Source organism: Brugia malayi (assembly GCF_000002995.4).
Source record: "Brugia malayi strain FR3 genome assembly, contig: Bm_v4_ChrX_scaffold_001, whole genome shotgun sequence".
NCBI lineage: Eukaryota > Metazoa > Nematoda > Chromadorea > Rhabditida > Onchocercidae > Brugia > Brugia malayi.
The window spans coordinates 11,178,724-11,195,042 of NW_025062479.1; the positions used below are offsets into that span (position 1 = coordinate 11,178,724).

Genomic DNA, 16,319 nt, shown 5'->3' on the forward strand with positions numbered 1-16,319 from the left:
TATGTATATTGAATAGACGTTTACTACTATCTTGTGGCGTCTTTTTTTGCCAACATATATATATTAGGAATTCTCGGTTTTTCTTTTCATCTTAATAATAATTATGTTGTAAAATATCTCACTCATCTTTGTCATAAAATTTTACCTGCTTTTATAGGGACAAATTAGTAACTTGAAATGAAATTTGCCCTACTCCAAACTTTACTATCTGTTTGGCGATACTGAAAACAATTAAAATAAAGTAAAATGGACTTCTGTGAAAATGAAAATTCTGCAATGAATTTTATCCTACTTTTCATTTAAATATGTTGCTGACTGAGAAATTCATTAAAATTTATGCGTTAACGAACAACAAAACAAGAAAAAAAAACAATTAGAAACGAGGAACTTACATTTACAAGAAACTGAACTCCAAAAACAATTTAAAATAAGAGTTAACAAGTCAAGTAGTATTGTACAAGAACCTTAAATAAAAAAAAAAAAAAAAAAAAAAAAAAAACTATGCTAATCCTTCATTACATTGTTTCCGAGATCATCATTCAATGAAAACCCGAAGTATATTTAAACAGTAAGCCCAACATTATGCTTATCATAAAGATGTTGGCAGGATTTACATACCTTCTTCTTCAAGCTGCAAATCTGGAATCAACTAAATTGAGGATAGATGATTGAATCGTTTTAATTCTAACAGGTACTATAGCTTTTCCTACGTACATGGCTTAACAGCCCTATACCACACCACACACTATAGCACAGAAAGTACATTCACTGAAATCAATTCCATGCTTAAAAAACAGAAATTCCTTTCCCTAACAGAAAAAATGAACTCCCATCAAAATGTGCAATTATTTTTTCATATAAATTTGCTCTAAACTTAATCTCTACAAATCTTTTTTCAAAAAATTGCAATTATTTTTTATTTGAATATATACTTCCGAGTTTTTTTTTCTTTAAAAAGAAGATGAATACTACACGAGCAGATGACAAAGGTCAACAGATCAAATCGCACTTCTTATTCCATTTAAGTATGTGAGAGATAGCGTGGCGGAAAGAAAGAGATCAAGGGTTAATGCTGATTTCTAGAATTATTGAAAGTTTAAAATAAATGTTATAAACATTAGATTAGCAAATTCGCTTAACTATCCAGATGTAACTCTCTTAACTAACATTAGTATAGCACGAACAAGGGTATAGAAAAAGTTCATAAATGAAATGCGTTTAACGCAAGCATTCACACACGCACATACTATGGATTGGTCCAATTTTTGGAAAATTCGTTCGAAGGTGCACTAAAATAGGAAAAGCAATTACAGATATAGTGAAAGTGATGTTAAAGAATCAGCTGCTAATTTGGTAATGTGAAGGGGAAAAAATGTTTGGAAACAAAGATTATGAATAGGAACCTGTGTCACATAAAACTTTAGATTTCTCCTTTTTGCGCTTTTAGTAAAAGAAAAAAACCTCTAAACTTCATGAATTTCAATTTTATCGACCTCTCAATCAACCTTACAATTTTCTAGAAAAATATTACAGAAAGAAAAAAAAAAAAAAAAAAAAAACAACAATCTCTCATTTAAAGCATAGTAATAACAATTCAAAAACATTCAAAATATTTCAAATCCGTTTTGTGAAGATCTGTCAGTCGGCTCGCTTCTCATAAAATTTCAGCGTCGAAACATTTGAGAATAAATTTCCCAGTGTCCCTTTCTCTTTTTTGTAATTTTCACAGGCTTTTCGAACATCGTATAAGCTCTTCCGTACTTTTGGACAAATCAAAACCTGCAAAGGAATATGTAAATACAAAAGCCTCGAACGCAGTTTCAAATTCCATTTCACCGGAACAGTGCACTTCGAATTGTCTCTATGGAATGGAAAAAAAAAGAACCAAAACCAAGCATTTTTTACTGTCATGTAATCGAAAAAACTTGTCGAATTTCAAAATGGCTAATTAAATACAAACATTATTGCATAAATTTCATTCCACGGAACGCAGAAATTAAATTACTGAACTGAACATCAAATACAAGCTGCCATTTCGTTCCTACAAAATTTTATTCTCCTAATAAGCATCTCTACCCAAAGAAGACATACCTGATTTATGTCTTCCTGGCTGGAATGACTGCAATAATAGGAAAAAATCGACAAAACACGGTCTTTAATTTGTTCAGCAATACTGTCGTTTCGAGTTACAAGATTTAAAGCCAATACTCCTGGAAATCAGGCAAACAAAGTAGCAATCAAATGATAAAGAATCGGATCTCTTACATATTATAGAACAATTTGTTAATTTTCCGACTTACTAGATTATTACTTGCCAGCAGTTTGCGTAGAAATTTTATTTTAATACTCCATATCACCATAAATGGAATAATTCTTTGTTTATCTACATCGTTGCGATGCAGTCATTAACTATGGTTTTTATGCTGTTAATTAGCAGAAAAGTTGAAACAACATAAGGGATCAACAAATGAAATATGAAACACGAAGGAAATAACTGCAATATATTTCTATGAAACATACTGATTATCTTCACTCTATTCAATATTTTACTTGTATTCATTATTAATTTCCTGTTACCGTATGAATATTATTGTGACTATTTATTGCTGTACTTGTTCAGTTTGTGCATTGTTACCAACTAGATGTCTAGTTTCATCTGTAGGTTTTATATGCAGAAAAAGAATATTGTGCATGATGATTGCAAACAACATAAGCAAAAAAAGTTCTGAACATGTATAATTTCGGTTGAAAATTGAAAAAACGATTGAGACTTATTAAGAATAGCAACAGATAAGTCAGCTGAAATAAAATTTGAAAATGATTCAAACAATATTCATGAAAATAAGATTTCCATAAACCACTGAACAATATAATAATATGTCTTACCTCTTGCACAAAGTGCAGCATACATATTATTGAGAGCTTTCTCTGTTACAAACGACGGTAATGGACAACTCAATCCATCTTCGTGAATGCTTCCAGCCACATCAATGAATATGACATCGAACAAGCGTGACTCATCTAAAATTTTGATATATCTTAAGTCTTAAGAAAATATCGATAAGATTCTCATTTATTCATTAATTAAACATGCTGAAACTACTCAATTTCTGAATGACTACCTACCATTCTGTTGCACCAGTTCTTCAATATATGTAAGAGCATCTTTAATCACAACGGTCAAACGCGAGTCACTATTGAAAGAAAACCAGTACTTTGCAATTTCCGCCACCTTCGGATCTAATTCCACAGATACGATAAACATCTAAATGTTACTTTATGGTAATTGACACTTCAACTTAAATATAAATTTAGATTTAATCTAGGTTTAGACTTACTGACGGAAATTTGATGTGCAGAAAGGAAGGCAGAACACCACCACCTAATCCAAGAACAAGTAATCTGAAATGAAACTATTAATATTGTGTGGTTAATTTCATTATGAAATTAATACTCGTAAATACGTAAGCTATTAAAAGAGTACAGTGAACGAACAACAGCATAACCATACCGTAATTTAGTTGCATGGTTCAATTTTTCACCAGGACGTAACATAAAAGGTAGTGCTGCCAACATCGCCTCATGATATTCCGAGGTTAATGTATGCAAATCCACAATTTCGACACCTCTTCTGTTCCCTGCACAGTAACATCAGTGAAATTAAATTATTAAAAAAACCACAAATGATAGTTTCTGTAACGTAGCTTCTAACAGAATAACGATAAATACTGTCCTGTTTGTCCTGAACATACTTTCTCCTTGAAAGAATGGTTTCCCTACTTACTTGTATGATGAATAAATAACTGTTGGGTGATCTACTTATGTGAAGAAAAAAACAACTTTCCAATACTCTGCACCGTATACCTCTCACCATACTGAAATATGAAATTAAATTAGAGATCCCAAAACTGTACAGTTCAGGTCAAGATATTCGACATCAAGTATATTTCCTAATTAAGGTCCCACATCCAAGTTTATATTTTCACTGCGGACAAGTATCTTATTTTAAAAATAAAACTTACGAATCAATTTAACTTCAGACTGTACTAGATTTTGGGCAGACAAAAAAACAAGTCTTCGATATATGGAACTTTGTATGCGGACATCTTCCACTGCCCATGGACCGTTGACATCGGAATTTCCTGTGGCACGAGTTTCCTTAACGTCAATTTTTCCAAGAGAAAGAAATTCTACCACCGACTTACGCTGAAATAAAATATTTTATGTTTATCTGAAATAAAAAATACAATATAAGCTACAAAATTTAGTAATCAAAATTAAATATAATAAATGTAAAGTCTCAACTGCTTGAAGCATGGATGATGGAGTAAGCTGAATTACATATGGACCCAATTCATCTTTAACCTGCTCCATACTTTCATATTTTTGCTCACGATAAAGTGTAGCAACTGCCAACCGATCTTTATCACATTGTTTGCGAAGTGATGAACGGCCTCTTTCAGTAGCGAAAAACCAGTCGCGATCTCTAAAATGCAGAGATTTAATTTTGAGAATTATTTTATGATGTATATATATATATATACTGACTGCTCAAAAAGTAAAGCAAAAAGTGCCAATTACAGCAATAATGTTTAGATCTAAAACAACCTGCCAACCGGGACGATGAAGACAGCGAATGAACATAATTCACTGACTTTCGGATCGTCAAGAACTGCAATCCGATATCGTGGTTTCTCATCGCTATCATGCAGTACCAAATTCACTTCATGTTCCAATTTTCTGAAAGATTTTTAGAAATATACAATTTGTGCAAAACTGGGAAATATTAAATGCATTATGTTCACTCTAACATCATAATCCACAATAAAATTCCTGTACGCATCACAAGCTGAAAATGCAAAACTTCCTGTCATTGAAAAATTAAGATTCTCTTACTTAAAATTACATCTGAAATTTTTATGCCAAATAATTTATACTTGGAACACATATGGCGAAATCTCGAGAATTCCTGCTCCGCATTTATCGCACTAATCAAGTTATCCAAAGAGGAAAATTTAACCGATTTCTTTTCCAGTGAAAGTATTAACTCCATGTACTGCAAGTATAGAGACTGATATTTACCATGCTTTCAACATTAAAACTTCATATCTGTCCTATATTAATTTCAACAGAATGGTCCAAACAAATCACCAATTCCTATTGTTATACTGTGAGGAGAACTAATAAGACGACCAACACTATTGATTGCTGCTTGAGAAACAATCGTAAAATATATATGGTAAAGAACTTATAGTGCTATTAGGTTGAACCATTTTTGGTTAATTCATTATCCATTCAGATTATCGGTTGTCTCATCAGAAAGACAAGAAACAACAGAAAAGTTTTAATTATAATTAACATTCAAAGGCCATCAAATTGATATGAACTGATCTAGACTTTATCCAGAGCAAAATTATAAAAAAAAATTCACTGGTGAAGCAAGAGAAACACGAAGTTTCGTCGCGATAAGCAAAAATATTGGTAGAGGAAACTCCCAATTAGCATCAGTATTCTTTTCAACCCGTATAATGAAGTTCTTCCTATAAATTTGCATTATTCATATTTGTAAAGAAAAGAAATATGCCATTATAGTCATTAATCTCAGTTAAAATACATGTTTATATTTATGTTCGAAATAGTGATGTTGATCTCAGAAGAATTCTAAATGATATTCGATTTTTTCCATTGTTTCATCCCATTTCTACGTTCTTTTTCTCTTGTGCAAACCAGTGTTTTAATTGAAAGGAGGGAGAAGAATGAACACAAGAAAATAATCCTCAATGAAACTTAAAATTGTATTTCAAAATTTTCGTTGCAACTTCTATTCTAATCCTAAATTTAACCAAATTTTCTTCCCAACACAAGAACAATGAAACTAACCGTTCCAGAAAAAATGGCATATATGAATTGAGCACGTGTTTTTGAGCAAGCGTAAGCACAACATATCGACCTCCGACCGCAAGCACCCGGCATACTTCAGCATACATTTTTTCTACGTCTTCCATTTTCTCCACTATGTCCTCATTTGCGGATGGAATTAATGCATCTAACGTCCCCTTGTCTAAGACAACGTTGTATTTTTCGTCTGGCGCTTCAATCTTAAATTCCGAACAGATCAAGTTAAAAACAGGCAAACGATACAGGAAGCTGATTTGCTAGGCTTCACTGCAATTAAGTTAACATACTATCAAAAATCTGAAACGCTAAACATTTAATTGTTTAAGAAGGTTTCTGGGAACTTTAATCAGGAATGACTGCAAACTGCTAAGTGTGTAATTGCCGGAGCAAAAAAAGTTACTTTTGTTGCCGAACAACATATAAACTGTAATTCCGGTCTTGATGAACAATTCTTGGCAATTTGTTTTCGGATGATTCCTTCATCAATGTCGATACTATCAATTACTTGATAACCACCATCGTAAAGCTATAAAACAAGAAAATATAGATAAACATGTGACGGAAGCGCAATTGGTCAGAAGTTCATTATATCAGTTTTAAAAAGCAATATCTCCACTACTACAGACACTAAATGGTAACGACAGAAACGCAGATTATCAAAACTCCAAAAGACTATATTATAGTGCAGGAAAGTATATAACGAAATGGTTTCATGACAATATAAAATCTTTCCGTCCCCTTATCAATCAAAAAGAAGTCGAATCCGTGGTTCAAGCTGTTCTGCAGTTTTTGACGATCAAATCGATTTTGCAAAGAAACAACATTCCAAATAAAAATTGAAAAAAGTTCAGAAATCTGACAACTCCAGGAATACCTGATCCGCTAATTCTGAACTGCCGCATCCAATTTGTAGAATTTTATCAGTTGTTTTCAAATATTTGGTCAAGACACACCCAAAATTCTTCAAATCACCGTACCTGAAAAATTATGAACATTATCTCAATCTTAAATCATAACAACATATGCTCAGAGAAACAAGTAATGCAACAAAATTCATGGTCTTACCATTCAAACGCGTCTCCGGCATCTTTGTAAAATTCCTTCCAGAATGATGGATCTTGAAAATCGCTTGCACTATTGGGAAAAGTAGACATAACGCTTTGAATATTAACGCTCTTATCCTGGAAGTTATTGCTTCATCTTGCGGAAAAAAACACTGGAAAACTTCGACAGCAACTTGTTCTCAAACCCGTTCGAATGTGTCCACAAATAGGTTCGGTGGATTTGGAATGGTTATTCTTGTGTTAGTCGTACTTTTAGATTGTAGGCAATGCGTTAGTCGCTGTAACCAATTCATCCCAAGCCTACTTCTTTACATAACCTTAACTGTATCATTGCAATCTTATTCGTATTATTTATGCGGTCATAGAAACCCCCTTATGCAACTTTACATTATCTTACATATATCATTTACGTAACCTTACTTATTTCATGCATATTTATGCAACCTTATTTGTATAATTTACGCTACTATATCCCACTTACGTATCTCCACATATGTCATTCTTATTTGTGTTATTTACACAACTATGCAGATTTTGACTGCGCGCATGAATATACGGTCATCCTGGCACTCAAGATCTTATCAAACGTAATCACGCAACCTCACTTCTATCGTCTACACGACGCTACAAATCCCACTCACACAGTTTTACTTTACGTAGTTTACATGACCCACAAGTTCCACCCACGCAATCCTAATACCTCGCGTAAGAAGCGAACATATAGGCTCGTTGACACCATACAGGTCATCCTTGCACGTGAAATTCTACAAACTCCACTCACGCAGCCCTACAAACCCCGCCACGTAACCTACAAACCCGATCACGCAACCAAACTCCACCACGCAACCTACCAACTCCACTCACCCAACCTTTCATATCTCGCTTGGAGCGCGAGCATACAATTCTCGCTGAGACGCACGACAATACACTCTCGCATACAGTATCCTACGAAATCCACCATACAGCCTTAATACCTCGCGTGAGGCGTGAAAATACAAATCTCGCTGAGACTCGCGGCAATACGGATCTCCGTCCTCTTTAAGATTCGCGATCTCTCTCGCATGCGATATCCTACAAAATCTACCTTTAATACCTCGCGTGAGACGTGAAAATACAAGTTTCGCTGACACGCGTGACCATACAGATCCTTCGCACGTGATCCTCTATCTATTCTAATAATAATAATGAATAACAATAATAATAACAGTAACAGCAAGAATATTAATCATAACAATAACAACAGTAATAATACCAAATAATGATAATGATCAATAATTAATAATGAATGGCAGTAGTAATATATTATATTATTTGCACTTTAATTAATCTTTCTCCTAACATACTACATCTATTTCTCGGTTACACCGATCGCTAATGAAAGTTTATGTAGAATCTGAAAGACAGTCTGAAATTTGGGGTTAAGATTTGAGGTCAGGTTAGGGGCGGCATATCCAGAAATTAATGAGAATTCTTTTGATCTTCAACCATTAATATCTTTATGTCTATAATCCTGTGAAACTATTTCAAGTTAATGTTTTTTTTTTTAAGTTTATTTTTATGATTTATCTAGCAAATCGTATTTGCCTTTGTTTGCGAACATAACTATATGATTCTTATATGTTATTTTGGGAAATTGTTTTTTTATTATTATGATTAGTTAAGTATTTTGAACTTAAATTACTTTTTTAATATTTTTTTTTCCATTTCTGTCATTTTTGTCCATAAATAAACGCTGAAAAATTTACAGAATGTTGACATATCGTCCACTGATAACTATGTTGACGTTTTGCGATGCTAATACTGATAGAATCTATAATGTGCAAATGATAATAATAATAGTTAAGGTTTTTTTTTCTTTTTTTTCAGCAAAGAATGCACGATGAGATGATTTTGAACAAATTTGCAGCAAAACTATTATTGACGTTATTTACCAGCATGTAAAGGAATATGCGTTGTTTTATGGATAAATTATTTATGTTAAGAAAATAGAGAAATAATATGATGAATTAAATTATAAACACACATGTGTTTATCTTTCTTGCTCATGTATCAGCATTTATGCCAAATATGACTTTTTTTTTATGTCACAGAAAATACGAAATTAATGAAACGATAGGTGTATAAAAAGTTTTTTCATTTTCAGATTTAATAAGAGGAAGAAAGCATTGATCGAATTAAAGTGAAAGGAAATGCTTCGTTTTAATTGGCTAAAACGGATTTCATTTCTGCTAATTTTGCTCATTTTTTTTTGGATAATTATTAGAAACATAAATTTGTCCAATTATGGAAATAGTAAGTTCGTTATTTATTTCTCTATCTGTTATATATGTATATCGTTGTATATTTTTCAAAGGATAGGAACCGTTATATCATTTTCCATTACTATTAAGTCCATTGAGACCTCATATGAAATCATCTGGGCAGCTGACCTTATGCTATCCAAAAATGCATAATTGGAATTACTTGACCAGCCTGCAACAATAATGCCATATATCCCTAGAGAGGATATAGCTAACACATAGAGTACTCCAATATATAGGAAGTATTTTTATCATTTTTTTATAGATTGGACTCAGTTGCGAACAAATATTGTTCCTCCTAAAACTGGTGGTACGTTTACTTCAATTTTTATCATTTCAATTTCTAATGGTTTTGTGCAGTCATTAAAAGTATCCATAAATTAATTCCAGAATGCTAATGGTATGAATTTGGTCCTTCTGGTGAAGTGAGACTTCTAGTTTGAAGCATTCATGTAAACCTTTAATTAATGTTGTAGATAGTGAATGCGTGAGAAAAGCTTATTGTCCAAATGACGAGGTGACAATTCTAGTGAGACCGGAAAGCCGAACGAAACCACCATTGCTATGTTTAAATAATAAAAAGTTCTTACTTTTCAAGCTGTTCCAGTTTTAATTAGTTTATTACTTGCTGAACAAAAAAAGAGAGAAAAAGTGTAGAATTTTACCTCCGTATAATAATATTAATTCTTTCTGGTGCGGAGAAATTCTCTATTACCTAAAGTTTCTTTATTTTTCTTTGTTAATATAAAAAGAAAACTCGGTGCTGATTTTATTTTTCAGATTATTCGACAGTTCGAAATTGGTTAGAGGATTGAATATCGCTATTTTAAACAGTAAATTTTATTTAACTCATTTTTGCCTTTTTTTTTGTTTTGCTTTTTTTTTTTTCTTATTATGCATTCATTTAGATTTGTCATCTAGTGGAAAATGATATGTGAATAAGGTATCAGGTTTCTATTTCATATTTTGTTGCAACGTGTTGTATTTTCTACTATGTTAAAAGCTTTTTCCAACTAATTCATAATGATAGGTACTAATCCATAATAATATAGCAACATTCTATCCTATTTATTATTACTATGTACAAAATTTTGTACTTCCACTAAGTGATTTTTCCTGAATTGAAATAGATAGTTCAGAATTATTTGCTATTAGAAGAATATTTAAAAAAAAAACCTTTTATATTATAGGTGACAAAAGCATTGTCGGTGTACATTATTTAAGCATTCAAGACAGTGATTTTTCTCTTATAAGGTTGTTGGCGCAAGTGCATTATTCTGAAATTATTGTGGGAACTTCATATGGTGACGTTTCATCAAAGTGTGTTTTTTTTTTTTTTTTTTTTTTTTTTTTTTTATTTTTCGTTTTTCCAATACAGTTAATAATTTAGTTATTAGCTCTTATCAGAATTCTTCGAATACATCAGTGTATGTGTGTGTAACTAGAAATCTTCAGGATGATTGCAACTTAGTCATTTACAGGTTTAGAGGAAAGATTACACGATGTCATTTGTCAAGTTATATTTTTCATTAATGTATTTATTACCATAATCCGGATTAATTCATTGTCTCTCTCATACTCAGATGACCTTCTTTATAATAAGATTATATACGTTCAGATTTTTGCAGGAGAAATTTTTTTGTCCTAATTTTTGTTTTTTGAAAATTGCGCATGCAATCACTTTTTTTTTCTTTCTGGACAATGATGACTCTATAAACAATGCAGGGTATCAGCTGAAACACGACATTTGTTGCGTTTGTTTGGTTTATCACTTGCGCAGTATAAAACAGAGACCAGCTTACTTTTTGTTGGGCAGTTAGGTCTGTCGGTTCCAGCAGCTTTTGAAAAGGTTGTTGCTCTAACTGCTGTTGTTCTTTGGTCGAACACGAATTTTTTTATTAACTTTTTGAGATTAGGAGTTTTATAATTCTCGATAAAACTCCATCGAACGTTCATTTTTTTTCTTAATTTTTCCCTGTATTTTTTTTTAAAGGTTGTTTCACTGGAAATAGTAGAGCCGAAATATTATGTCAGATGTTTGAAGGCACCAAGTATGTTACACTTCTCTCGTTTTTATATCAGTTATCTTTATGGCTATTTAATGTGAAAAAAATTCAGCTGGATTATTGAAAGTTTCCAGATTCTATCGTCTGCATTTAAAATCAGTTATCATTTAAAGAAAATTGTTGTATGATTTGAAGTGTGTAGTTCCATAATTTTTTACATTCATTGTTATTCTTTCATTCGTAGGTTATACATCATGACAAGGTGAAATCCTACTCACTGCATTGCGTGAATTGTTCTTACAGCACTTTTTAGAGTTTATATTCCTATTTTTTCTTGTAAAAATTTGTATATTTATAGTGGGAGAGCAATCAAATGTTACGATACGAGTACCTGAAGTGCACCACATTGATGAGCATATTGTCGCTCAGTTATCAGCTGTAAAAGGACAAGAAATGAACGTGAAATTTGGTGTAGAATTACCGAACTGTGGTCATCCAGAGAAATGTCCTGAAGGTTCCATCATTTCTTTCAGTTAAAAGTTCATTTCACGAAACATTTGTTGAGTATATTTGGATAAGTATAGGCACTGATTTCAGTTTGAATATAAGTAGTCTGGTAGTGAATCGATTTTTAGATGAAATTCCGATGCTTTTTTATTCGGGAAAGGACAAAGATGATTCTCCTCGGTTGTGTGTAAATGGAAGATTGTAAGTGTTTGGTATTTTTAATTGGAATTTTTAGTGTATGTAAAATAAAAATCATTTGAAATTATTTAGTGCTTTACCACTTAACTGTTCCTTGTAACTTGGATCATTCTTCAAAGCTCTTCTTACTATGGTACTTATTGTTACGTCGCTATTCTGGTATTCTTCACCTTTTGCAGTGCTATTATAATTTTGTATGTACTTGAATTAATGATTGCAGAATAATAGATCGAGATCTGAATTCCGCTGGTCGCGGGTTGAATTTAGTTGTTATTGATTCTAAAACTCATCAAGTAATGCGCACTGGGCACTATGATACTTACCTTGAAGGTACATAACCATTGTTGTGGATCGATTTTCGTAATGACAGCCAAAAATTTGTTTTGTTAATTTAATGTTTCTAGTAAAAGTGGTTTAATTATACTACTGTGACATTTCTTGTTTTTTTATAAGTACTGTGACATTTCTGTTTTCTGCATTGTATAAATCAATTTAATCTTTGCAGATAGTTCAGCATTAGTTTTGTTTCTGGAGCAACTCTCACCTGGAGAGATTGTGGCTGTGATCAGTTTTGACGAAGCATCAAATAGGTTTGTTAGTTATCTATATTTTAACAAAAATATTTGTGGTTTATAGATTGTTATTAAAAACATATCATTTTTCTCTTCAGCTTATCAGACATGGCAAAGCATATTTTTTACGAGTTAGGCTCAAGCCTCATACATCGCTTGAAATTCCGTGCTTCATGGTATTTTATTGGCCAGAAAGGAATTGATGGTTACACACCATTCGAGGACATGAATTTACCATCCGGCAACGACTGGGCTAAACCAATTAGGCAAACGATTTGTGTACCCTCAGTGTGTAGGTTCAATCAATTTCACGGTATTTTAAAGTACAATATTAGTTTATTTTGTTGTTTCAAGAAGAAGTTTTTTAGTGGATGGATTGAAAACTGTAAAAAATCGTTTGCCAAAGGCACAAAATATGCTTCGGCGACATTTTTGTTCCCGATATGATGGTTATGAAGACTTTTGTGATGGTTTGTTTGCTTTGTATTGTTTTCTTTTTCACTTTATATATTATAAGTTTTGTTTGCTTTTATTATATATTTGCATTAAACGTATTTTAAAAATAGCATTTTAAGCATTTCTATACTTTTGATTTTTCCTTTTGATAACAAATTTGTTTTTTGTAGCATGGTATTTGTATTCAGATGTTTACAGTAGTTTAGAGTTTGTTTTAAACTGTTCTACTTTTATGATTAATTACTTTTTGAAAGATTAAAGAATAAAATTAATAGGATTTTGAGACTCGCTGCAGTTTTCTTTGTTTTCAGAAAGCCATATCGATATGCCGTTAATACCACGTAGTAGTCAAACTTATTTACCATCAACTGATCGCATTTATTCGGTTCCAATATTACTTGCTGGAGGTTTTTTTTTTTTTTTTTTTTAATGGTATTTTCAGTATTTTTCAAGTGTTTTATGTACTGTAAAAATGGCCGACTGTGCATAACATATTGTAGTTCGAGAAATATGAGATAAACTGAGGAACATTCTAATACGTATGAATTTATATAACTCTCTTGCTTTGGGTGAACTTTGAATTGAAGTTACATAATTATAGGCTTAAATACGAATAATATACGTTTATGTCTGGAAAGCATCTATGATCAAGACGGTATTAATCCACAAAATGTAGTTGTGGCATTTGATTCCATTTATAATGAAATATCAGATCTGAGTGCACTGTTTCATGTTAGAGCTTTGCCAATCAACAGTTCAGCTTCTTATAAAGGTGTTTTTACCATTGACTTTTTCGTATTTTTTTTTCCAAAATTTTCGATTAACATATCGAATTTATTTACAGATTTCGTATTGGAAGGCATTGATAATATGATGACACTATTCCCATATGCACCATGTCTAATTGTTGTTGAGGAAGATATGATTTTATTACCTGGCTTTTTGTATTTTCTTGCGCAACTATTGCCACACTTCATGAAAGATAACACTGCAAGCTTTATTCTATTGCTCAATGAAAACAGTAAGTTTTCATATTTGTAAATGTTTCTACTCTTCTGCTGTACGTCAGTGTACTGTAAATTCAGATTCTTTTTTGCTGATATTTTGAGCATCTAAGTTAGTATAGTCGTAGTTCGATCATCAACCTTTTGGAAGACATATATAACTTTGTGCTGCATATGAAGGTGAGTTATTTGAAATAGAAAAGTAGTAATTTTGTTTAGCTACTTTACATTCATTATGAGTGTCAAAGGATAGCGCATCTATTGTCAATTTTGGCTTAGTAAAACTTTTTGTTTTGTTTTGTGGGATCTTAGTTTATACCGATAATAGCATAGTATAAATCACTCAAAGTTATCGTTTATCCTTTAACATAGAAAAAATGTCCTGATTGTTACAATTTCAAGTTGTTAAAAGTCGTGATATGGATGTTTCGTCTGTATATCGTATCGAAAATGGTGTAGCAGCTGGTGCTTATTTGGTGAAAAAGTCATTTCACGATAAATTTATAAAAAATCGACAGGTAAGTGTGTGTAGTTCAAGTAAGAGAAACTGATTAGAATATGACTGAATACTATTTATACGACTATCAGTCATTTGAGTAGGGAGGAGTGACTTATAGTGTATAGTTCAAATAAGAGAAATTGATTAGAATATGAATTGGATGAAAGAAATTCAAAAACATCAAGTAACTTTTTATCATAGTTTGGAAACCACTAACATGCCGAACAATTTTGCATGAAAAGACGCTATCCCTTATTAACTCTTTATATTTTTTGCATGTTACAATAATATTCATACCTTTTTTTGAAGTGTTGTGAAAGAACGAAATTTGGCTGGCTGATTTCTGCTGTCTCATATATACCTGCTGTATCTCGTGTTGAACTTATCAAAACGTTTGATTTGGTGGCGTTAACAAACAATGATGGCACACCTATGAAACTAGCGGGAAATAACAAGAACAATCTGTTGTTAGTGTTAAAACATTTGCTTTCGCTTTCTTATATATGTTCCTCATTGCTTTGTTATAAATGTTTCTCCTTTTGCTATGATCCCATTACACTGAATTTTGTATTGTTTTGATCGGAAAAATTACTTTTATCAATATTTTTAAGTGTTTGTTTTGATAGGATTTTTATGCGAAAATTTGAGGAAAAATTTTTGCTGTAGGAATGGCGATGAAAAAGTCGAAAATGCAGATCGATTAAGTGAAGAAAGTTATGATGCAGAATTGAGAAAAATCATTGATAATAGCTGGAAATATTACGTGAAGGGTTATGTTAATTGTCATGATATTTTTAGTCGACGTGGTGGTATTGATTCCAGCATTGTGACTGTTCCGTAAGTGTTCTTCCATTATGACTAAAATCAGTACTATTCATATTTAGCAGAAAATAAATTGTATTGAAGTAATTTTTGTAATGAAATACACATATTCCAAAAATTTTAATTAAGACTAAATGAAGGTGAAAGTACTCTGTATATAGGATTATTCACTCTTAGAGGGTAGCATGATTATGATTGCGCATGAAAAAAAAGGAAAAAAAGGAAAACCTTTGTTCATCTCATCGCGTTGCAAATAAAATTCGTTGTTGAAATTTCAAACTGAAAGAACTATCGTTAAACTAGTGTAAAAGGTTTTCTAATGCTAACTCTAAAATCCTTGTGATTAATTCATTCTAATGTATACTCTTTAATTCATTAATATTAATTTGTCCTAATGTATACTTATTAATTCTATTTCCTCAATTTGAGATTTCTAGAAATATGTCGTTTTAAGGAATTATAATGCATAATTTTTCGAAGCTTAATTTATAATTTGAATTCTTTCGGAAGAACAAGAATAACATGTGAGTAAATTTCAGTACCATCATTATTATATATGATGAAAGTACGGATGCACTATCACAATTAGCTCGGTGTTTTGATTTCCATGTTATGAAGAATTGTTCATTAGGTTCATACAAAGGTATTACACGGTAAGTGTGATCTATTAATCTTTTCTTTTTTTCTTTGCTTCATGCTTTTCAATCTGTTAATAATGAATTTTTACGATGAATGAAGATCAGATTTTAAAATTTTCATAATTTTGAATTGCAGAATCTCAGTTGCAGACGCATCATACGTGATGGTTGCAAGTAGTAGCTCCTTTCTCAAAGTCAAATTACAAAATCTTACTTCGACATCTCAGTCTTTATAGTGAAGTTATCCAAATTCCGCTCAAGTTTTGCAATAGCAAGTTTCATGATGTTGTTTCTCTTATGAAGTCATTCCAAATAGATTTGTTTTGGATGTATTTAGTCCTCATCAAACAAATTC

General features: G+C 31.8%; 2 protein-coding genes across 3 annotated transcripts; one reads left to right on the forward strand and one right to left on the reverse strand.

Annotated features, from left to right (window-relative positions):
- Nucleotides 1-1,638: 1,638 nt before the first annotated feature.
- Bm1866 lies at nucleotides 1,639-7,052 on the reverse strand (the record flags this gene model as incomplete). Of its 2 annotated transcripts, XM_043074460.1 has the most annotated exons (15): nucleotides 1,639-1,779; nucleotides 2,092-2,210; nucleotides 2,887-3,021; nucleotides 3,127-3,265; nucleotides 3,339-3,402; nucleotides 3,512-3,638; nucleotides 4,023-4,206; nucleotides 4,306-4,486; nucleotides 4,609-4,740; nucleotides 4,938-5,056; nucleotides 5,432-5,540; nucleotides 5,881-6,098; nucleotides 6,299-6,424; nucleotides 6,773-6,875; nucleotides 6,964-7,052. In XM_043074460.1, 15 exons carry the CDS (start codon nucleotides 7,050-7,052, stop codon nucleotides 1,639-1,641), a joined length of 1,986 nt encoding a protein of 661 aa, XP_042930394.1. The 2 variants fall into 2 exon arrangements, with proteins under 2 accessions (XP_042930394.1, XP_042930395.1); XM_043074461.1 differs by lacking the exons at nucleotides 5,432-5,540; nucleotides 5,881-6,098; nucleotides 6,299-6,424; nucleotides 6,773-6,875; nucleotides 6,964-7,052 and having other exon boundaries at nucleotides 4,938-5,053.
- Nucleotides 7,053-9,151: 2,099 nt separating this feature from the next.
- Bm5123 (uncharacterized protein) lies at nucleotides 9,152-16,200 on the forward strand (the record flags this gene model as incomplete). Its single annotated transcript, XM_043074462.1, has 21 exons — nucleotides 9,152-9,254; nucleotides 9,528-9,572; nucleotides 9,739-9,844; nucleotides 10,043-10,095; nucleotides 10,453-10,582; nucleotides 10,988-11,111; nucleotides 11,256-11,313; nucleotides 11,627-11,782; nucleotides 11,904-11,976; nucleotides 12,194-12,303; nucleotides 12,479-12,563; nucleotides 12,644-12,837; nucleotides 12,914-13,015; nucleotides 13,313-13,408; nucleotides 13,603-13,773; nucleotides 13,846-14,022; nucleotides 14,408-14,523; nucleotides 14,814-14,971; nucleotides 15,171-15,341; nucleotides 15,866-15,979; nucleotides 16,101-16,200. The coding sequence occupies 21 exons, from the start codon at nucleotides 9,152-9,154 to the stop codon at nucleotides 16,198-16,200; spliced, it is 2,442 nt and encodes an 813-aa protein (XP_042930396.1).
- Between the last annotated feature and the right edge of the window lie 119 nt (nucleotides 16,201-16,319).